At 30.5% G+C, this 9,239-nt stretch overlaps 1 protein-coding gene across 1 annotated transcript; it reads left to right on the plus strand.

The window, feature by feature from the left end:
* Positions 1-1,160: 1,160 nt before the first annotated feature.
* Positions 1,161-4,456, plus strand: LOC145757799 (selenoprotein S-like). Its single transcript, XM_082572468.1, has 6 exons — positions 1,161-1,283; positions 1,965-2,105; positions 2,576-2,682; positions 3,240-3,338; positions 3,903-3,972; positions 4,059-4,456. The coding sequence occupies exons 1-6, from the start codon at positions 1,184-1,186 to the stop codon at positions 4,136-4,138; spliced, it is 597 nt and encodes a 198-aa protein (XP_082428594.1). The 5' UTR covers positions 1,161-1,183; the 3' UTR covers positions 4,139-4,456.
* The last annotated feature ends 4,783 nt before the right edge of the window (positions 4,457-9,239 follow it).

A 9,239-nucleotide genomic window follows, 5' to 3' on the forward strand; every position in this document is an offset into this window, starting at 1 on the left:
AAAGAGTACGTGGTGCAATACGTATTAAATTAAAGTTCCTTATTTTAAAGTAGCTTGAGTGACAATTAATTACGTTTTAGGCAGTTTTAATTATTGTAAAGTGATGGTTTAAACTTTTAAAATGTATGTCTTTTATTTTGAATTTCGCATGTTAGTTTTGTAAATGAAAGCATACCGAACTGTCTGTTATTTTTAAACAAATAGTCAGATAGTTAGCGGCTAGCGTTTTGTAAAAATAAATGCCTTATCAAAAATCTATCACATATAAAGTTTAATGACAGGATAAAAAATAGAAGAAAAAACATTTTGAAAACCTGTTAAAAATGTGTGTCCTACTAGGTTTACCTTTTGACCTAATTCATTTAGTAAGATAATATCGAAAAATGGGCAATGGGATCTCTATTACTTTCACACGGCCGAATTTAACAAGGCGTTATAACCTAAGTATGGCAATTGTTCAACCAGACATTAAAAGTTAGTTGAAATATGTTTTAATGAGTATAACTTAGTCCGCTTTACAAGTTAGATGTGTTAATGGGTTAACTGAATAGGTGAGGGTTAGGGTAAGGGTTTAATTTATGCAACCTCTTTGTTTAATTACATGTGCCGTATTTCGGTTACACACCCTGTTTATGTAGGGCGTGCGAAACTAATAGAGATCCGAAAAATGCTTGACTATGAGAAAAAGCCAGTGGGCAGGTTGACAAACAGGCAATATGATAATTAATATTTTAAACTGTCAAAGTAAACTTATGACTGATTCAAAAAAATAGATCTGCTGTGAATTTTGCCATCGAAAACAAATATTCCATAAAAGATGTAGAATAAGACCTTTTTTTGTATATATCTTCATTCTTAATGTAGAAAGGTCGAATGCGCGACCTAAACATAGAGTAACATCAGTTCTTCTGACCCAGTCTCTAGTTGCCTGTGGCAGTTTTTTTTATAATTGTGAGATAAATAAGCTGCTGATTAAGTATTGGCTCAGCAGGAGTTTATACCAGTTATAATCTTTACTCAAGGGCGCTACAGCACGAGATCACTGGGAATCAAACCCAGGATCTTGTGTATGATGAAAGAGTGTTCTGACCACTACATCATGCCGCAGCCTCTTTAAATAACTACATTAATTCATAAGAGTAATATTTTAATGTCTTTAGATTAAGAATCTAAGTTTATAAAAATGGCAGAGGAACCTGATGTATTGGATGCTGGTCCTCCTGAAGAGAATGTCGAAATTACAAACAAGAATCCTTATTTTATTGGAGTTGCATTGAACTCTGGTAAGATTTTAATTTAATGTTAAAAAAAGCAGGTGGTTTAAATAAAAACATTTTTATAGGTACCTTAAATATACTGAATCAAATTTAAAAAATGGATAGCATGTGTTAAACCCCATCCCCAACTCATACAATTTTATTAACACTTATTACATGTGATCTATTTCTTTTTGTATATATATTTATGGGTGTCACAGTTTGTTAATAAAGAGTTTCAACCTGGTAATTACTTTCAATACATATTAAATTAATGTCATGGTACTAAAACCTAGATTAAAAGGTCTTAAAATATTTTAATTTTAAATGAATTATTTTGTTATGTTATATATCTGTTATAAAATAAAATATTTAAATACCGGCAGCGTGGTGTAGTTGTAAGAACACTTGCTACACCACACATGAGGTCGTGGGTTCAATCGCCACTGATCTCGTGCGCTATAAACGGTATGAACTCCTGCTGAGTCAGTACTTAATCAGCAGTATAAATACTGAGCAATTATAATCTATATGATCCCAAACTGCCACAGGCAACTTGAGACTGGGTCGGAGTAACTGATGTTACTCTTGTTAAGTTCGCGCATTCGACTTTCCCACATTGAGGATAATTTAATATACAAAAAAATTAAAAATAAAAAAAAATAACACTTTTGCATAAACATAAACATCAAATTTTTTTATTTTTAGTGATGTCATTTCTTGCATCTTATGGTTGGTTTATTGTCCTTGGGGCTATATTTGCAATGGTCGTGTGGTCGAATGTTAAAGATCCTTTAAGGAAATTTTTAAAAAGACGAAAAAAGAATCGGGATGTGACTGACAGCATGAGTAAGTTTTATTTTTTAAAATACACTAAGGTTCTTGTTTGCTTTTTATAAGGTTAAAAGGTTCTGGGTTTGATTTCTATTGATGCTATATCAGTGTACCCTTGCATAAGTTTGTAACTATACTAAACCGCTGTCTAGTCCTTAACTGACAACGGAAAATTATTTGACATTTATAATGGCCTTTAGCATGGTGTAATGGTGAGAAAATTTGACTTCGCTACATGAAGTCTTAGGTTTGGTCTTCACTGCTCTCATGCTGAAGCACCCCTGAGTGAGGCGCCATAAAAAGTTAGAATTCTTGCTTAGCAAGGAATAATCAGCAGTTTAATTATCAGTAAATTAAAATCAATAATAACTCCAAACTGCCATTCGAAATAAACATTTAGGCACATTGTCAAGTTTTAAGTTTAAGATTGTGTGAAGTTAGCCTTCTTTTCTTAAAAAAATTAATAAAATAAATATATTTTACAGCTCCTGAACAAATATATGAAAGAATGGAGAGTATGGACAAAGCTAGAAACAAAATGCAGGAGAATTATGATCGATTGGTTGCTCAAGAAGCAGAGAAAAAAAGACAAGTGAGATTTTGGTTTAGATTTTTTACATTTGCAAGTTGTTTTATTAGAGTTTTTGTTATACTTCTAATTATTTCATTTTTTATTTTTTTTTTTACATAATTCTACAATAACTTTCATATATTATCAATCTTTTTTTACCTAAAAACTAATAAAGTTGGTGTCACTGAACACAAACTTACTTTTTACTGAACTTACTTTTTGAGTTAAACAACTAAAAAAAATTAAAATTAATTAAAAGAAAAGGGAAACCCTGTTTGTGATGATGTAGAAAGTACTAGCTTGTATACATTCACTACTCTACTTAGTACTTTCTACGTCACACAAAAAATATGGTAACCTGGTTTTTGGTATTGATCATTTTCCAGTATTTTTGAAAATTAAATAGTCAGTACCACAGGCATCTTTTAAAAGTTATAAAGGCATTTTATGATTCAGTGTCAACCATACTAACGAGCTATATACATCACTTACAAAATTGCAAAACTCTCCAATATAACACTTTAATAAATTACAGAATAATTTTTTTTCACAATTTTTAATTTCAATGTTTTGCTCAGATGAACGAACAAAAACTATCAACAAAGATAAATGATTACGATGCGATGGTGGCAGGAAAAACGAGATCTTCAACAACTAATAAATTTCAAATTCAACAAGTAACTTCTTTTTTAAATGTCTTTTTATTAAAATTAATTCACAACTATGTTTTTACCACTCATATTAGTTATATCAAATTTTCTGTAACTGTAACTGTAATTGTAACTTATGAATACTTAGATATTGATTTTTGATTGATTTTTGACCTTGATTTTGGTTGTTTATAAAATAAGGCAGCGTGGTGTAGTGGTAAGAACTCTTGCTACACCACACATGAAGTCGTGGGTTCAATCTCCACTAATCTCATGCTGTAGTGCCCTTGAGTAAGGCACTATAAACGGTATGAACTCCTGCTGAGCCAGCACTTAATCAGCAGCATAATTATCAGGCAATTATAATCTATAATATTCCAAACTGCCACAGGCAACTCGATACTGGGTCGGAGTAACTCATGTTACTCTATGTTTAAGTCGCACAATCGACTTTCCCACATCGAGGATAAAGATATATACAAAAAATAATATTATGTTACTATATTATCATTGCCTACTAATATACACTATGTTTAAAAGTAATTCATTAAAAAAAACGTTTTTCAATGTTTCAATATTTTAAACTAACAGAAATTAAATGAGGAATCAACTTCAAAAGGTTTCAAAAAGAAAAAAGATGCGAAACCGATGCGACCAAATGGTAAAAAGAAATCAAGTTTTAGTTTTATTTGTATACATTTGTAAAAAAAATTTTATTCATAAAAATTTTTAAAAATTTTTTTTTAGACACGAGCCCACTAGGTGGAAGTGGAAATTACCAACCCAGATACAGGCCTGGGGGTAACAGACCCAGAGGGGGTGGATGAGGGTAAAAGAACAATGCAACAAACTTAAAACAATTCTAGAATTTATTTAATTTTAAATTTTTTTTGTTTCAAGTTTGTAAACGCATTGATTTTTTGGCCAAAAGAAAAGCATTATCTAATTTAATTATTTATTGTTAAAGTCAATCTTCTAACTTTAATAATAGCAAAACTAGGTTAGATTTTATGAAACTTTTATCTTAAAAACTTTAAAGTTTTGGTGAAAGTGGAAAATGTGAACTTTTTGGTTTTATTTTGTGCACTTATCTTATGTGCTTCTGCAATATTATTTGTAAAAATAAACAGTTAAATTAAAATTGATTTTAAAGTTTAATTTATTTAAAAATAATTGTTATTTTGTTTTATTATAAGTTGACCTTCAAGGGGTTAAATATTAACTGAAGGTCAACCCCCTAGTAGAGTCCCCCCAGTTTACAACATGAAGTTACCTCTACTGGGTAACAAACCCACAACAGACCCCTATATTAGAACATCTACTTAAGTAAATAATAATGTGACAAATTAAGTGTTTTAAACATTTTGTAGCTAATATTTATTTTGGATTTGTAACTGATTTAAGAGTTCAAATAGGCTATTTAACGTAATTAGATTAGTTGTCGTGTAAATGGGGACCAGAAGGTTCGGCCAAAAAAAAATGCGGCAGGGTCAGTGACGAAATTGCCGCGGAAAATGTCAGTTTAAGACCATATTTTACCGATATTGAAAATAAAATTTAACAAAAAGTATAATACATAAAAAAAATTTAAGTTGTTACGATAAATATATATGTTAGTTTCTAGAATATTTATTTTTTTTAGAATTTTTGTCTAAAGACGGGCGCTTATGGCCTGCAAAATTTACTTTCGACCTGAAAGCATAAAAATAAACGATAAAAGGAAGTTTTTGTGTCTCAAATGACTGAGCGAATTATAAAGTTTTTTGAGTGTTCTATTCATTTATTGTTTGTTTTTTTCTTTTACTTACGCATACAAGGAAGTTAATATAGGGGTGTAAACAACTAGATTGCATTTTTTAATGTTAGACAACTTAAACTATCAGCTTTTGATTTTTGTACAGGTTCGTTTACATAATATGTATACTGTATAGTAACTTTAATGTAGAGTATATTTGATGTATTAAATGGGTAATTATTTAATTTTTTTTATGTTAATTTTAGGAGAAAAAATATATTTATTACCAGCTACATAAATTTCGTAGATTTTTTATTCAACAATAACGACATACTTAGCATGTCAACCTAAAAAGTTAAACTGTTTAGAAAGACAGGTTTTGTTATTTCATTAAAAAAAGAAATTCCACCATTATTGTTACTAAAAATTATTTTATTGACTGTGATAAAAAAAAATAATAATTTTAGAATAATTTTAGGAGGTAGAAAAGTGAATATTTTTTGCTTAAATTTTTAGTGAAAAAAAACTTAATTCCTACGTCACAGTGGAAGATTGCAATAAAACAATTAAAATACACGGCGTAGCAAAAACAAATTTTACTTCGACTATGGTAAAACTTTAAGTAATTTTACAACTTTACAATTTGTTACACAACAGAGTAACTTCGTTAACGTTGATAAGTTAAATTAAATTGAATGTACGGAAGTTATCGATAACCGTTAACGTTAAAATGTAATTAAAGAACAAAAATTCGACCCGTTTTTTACAAAAAACAATAGTGAATATTTTAGTTGATATTTCAGCTAAAAAGAGTAAGTTTAAAAAATGCTTAAAACTGGCATATTGCTCAAACACAGCGGGCAGATGGTAATTACGAACTTTGTTTAAAAACTTTTACGATTAAAGGCCTGTTCACACGACAAGGTAACGTTGCGTTGCGCTGCAGTTGCGTTACGTAACTTCACGAGTTCTTGGGATTAACAAATAAAAAAAAAAACAATAAAAGTATACCGCTTACGAAATCTTGCGTAAATTTTGCTTCGGCTACAAAACTTTACGAATTCTTACGTAACTTACGCAAACTTTCGTACGTGTGAACAACTCTGTTCATTTTAAATGGTTGCACAATCTTACGTTACGTTACGTTGCGTACGCCGTGTGAACGGGCTTGAACTTCAAAATACTACGATAATAAACATATATGTACCGATATTACGATGGTTACAAAATTGAATTAACGACATTTTATTGACAAAAGCAGCATTTAACAAAAGTTAACAGGTAGAAGATTCGGCTTGCAAAAAACGGCGGGAAGTCGGCGACGAAATTCCCGTGTATAAAGTCAAGACCATATTTTGCCGATAGTTGAAATAAAGTTTTGCAATAAGTACAGTATATATAATAGTTTTAATTGGTTATAGAGATGGAACAAAATTAAAATTAATTAAAAATAAGATTCGATCGAATCCGAGTACTCGCTATGTCGTCATCAATTTAAATGTCAAGCGTAAGCCGAAGTAAACTGCGCAATTTAAATATAACAGACCTATTTTACCGATTCTTTTATGACAACTCTACACGAAATTAAATCAATAGCAATAACTTACTTTTTCTAAATTCACGTGTAAAAATGTTAACATTTCCGCATGATTCGACTTTAAACGATTTCACAATGTAGTTTTCGCAATGGCGAAACTACAACCCCGGACGAACTGAAAAGCTAAAATAAAACACATTTAGGATGGCAAGAACAAAACGATTTTTTTTTTGTATATATCTTTATCTTCGATGTGGGAAAGTCAAATGCGCGACTTAAACATAGAGTAACATCAATTACTTCGACCCAGTCTCGAGTTGCCTGTGGTAGTTTAAGATATTATAGATTATAATTGCCAGATAATTATGCTGCTGATTAAGTGCTGACTCAGAAGGAGTTAATACCGTTTATAGCGCCGTACTCAAGGGCGCTACAGCATGAGATCAGTGGGGATTGAACCCACGACCTCATGTGTGGTGTAGCAAGTGTTCTTACCACTACAACACGCTGCCTGTGTTAAACAGCGCAGGGCACTCATTGCGATGCCTCGCCCAAAATTGGACATTTGGTAGATTTAATAATATAATTTCACACGTACGATGTTTTTGATTTCCTTTTTAATCAAATATGAAAAACAGCACACCATTTACACTCATCTATTAAGCGTTTTTTGGTTACTAAATTATCGCACAATTAAAACAAACGTTTTTACGGCAACAAATGCAAACCTGTCCAGACAAGTTTAACTCAAAAAAATAAAAAATAAAAAACCATCCTCCCAAATTGTTACAATTAATTAAATGTACATGCGTAAGATTCGGTAGCCGAGTCAAAAAAAATATTCAACGAGCCCGAATCCTAAAAAAACTTAATACTCGGATCGAGTGCTCGAACTCGGATTCGACTCGGCCCATCCTTAGTTGTTACCGTTAATGATATGTTATGTTTTTGGAAAATTTTTTATTTTAAGATTTATGTTTTAAAAACTATTTTTAAGAAGAATTAAAGACAAGTGCTATCGGCCTGCGAAATTTTTCACTAAACTGCGGGAAGTCTGTAGCGTAAAGCCCGCGTATAACTTCAATGCAAGACCATATTTAACCGATATTCAAAATATAATTTTGCAAAAAGTACTATACATAAAAAAATTTTAATCATTTTTTACGATAAACATATATTTTAGTTTTTAGAATATTAATTTTTTTTTTAATTTTTGTTTCAAAAACGTAATTTTAAAACGAATTAAAAACAAGTGCTTTTGGCCTGCAAAATTTATTTTTGGCCTGCGAAATTTTGTATCTATCTGCGGGAAGTCCATTGAAGTATTATTTAAGTTTAAGCTGTTAAAATAATTTTTTTATTACATAACAATGGATACAGAAGAAGAGATTATTAAACAACTTAAACGAATTTGTGACGAAAATGGAAAGGAAAAATTTCCAAAACAATCTGCAAAACTTTTCCATAAACTTGGTTTAATTTACAAAACTGAAGGTTTTCAACAGGCTGACAAAATCAAGTTAATTCAAAATTACTTAAAGTTGCAAATCCAGTAAACCAAGAAGCAGATTTGATTTATTATTCAAAAATAATTGCTAAAGATGTTGTAGAAATGAGAAACAAGGTTAATGATATACTTAAAACCATTCCTCAGATTCCTGAAGACATATCTAACGAGGAATTCACAAAACTTAAAAGTGAAAAAGTTGAAGCTATAAGAAACCTGCAGAATATAATAAGTGAAGAATATACAAAGATTATGAAACGTCTTGCTGGGTTTTGTGAAGAAATAATGGGAAATCCCCCATGTGAATATGCTTTAGTGGGACTTGGATCACTTTCACGAAGGGAAATAACTCCTTATTCTGATTTTGAAAACATTATAGTTTTGGAAAATGATATATTAAATTATCTTAAAAAAGTTGCCAAAGCAGTAAAGGAATACTTCAGGTGGTTTGCTGTAATATTTCAAGTTATTTTGATTAATCTTGGAGAAACTATTCTTCCTGCTGTTAATATTCCAAGTTCAAATTGTGGAGATCCAACTAAATTTAACTTTTACGATGCTGTTACACCTTTGGGCATTTCCTTTGATGGAATGATGCCACATGCTTGCAAATCTCCACTAGGAAGACAAGTTGAAACAGAAAACAAACCATTTACACTTGAACTAATTCAAACTGTAAGCAAAATGGCAAGTTTTATTGGGTTAGATGAGGATATTAAGAATGGTTACCATTTGGCTGATATGTTGATAACATCATGTTTTGTTGCTGGCAGTTATCAATTATATCAACAATTTCAAGAAAACGCTGATAAAGAAATGTCTTTATTAAAGGTAAAGAAATATCAATCATCAGTTAAAGAACAAATCGATAAAAATAAAAAAAATTTTAATGTTTTAACTCAATTAAATAACTTGCAGAATTGCAAAAACTTTAATATAAAAAGAATGATTTACAGAAGTTCAACTTTATTTGTTTCAGCAATCGGTAAAATGCATGACATAAAAGAATCTTGTTGCTTTGACATTCTAGAAGGTCTTGTTCAAGATAATAAATTTACTAAAGAAGTTGGTTGCGATCTTAAATTTGCCATTGCTGTTGCATGTGAGACAAGATTAAGAGTTTACATGGATAAGAAATCACAAGACGAT

Source organism: Corella eumyota, chromosome 1 (assembly GCF_963082875.1).
Source record: "Corella eumyota chromosome 1, kaCorEumy4.1, whole genome shotgun sequence".
Lineage (NCBI taxonomy): Eukaryota > Metazoa > Chordata > Ascidiacea > Phlebobranchia > Corellidae > Corella > Corella eumyota.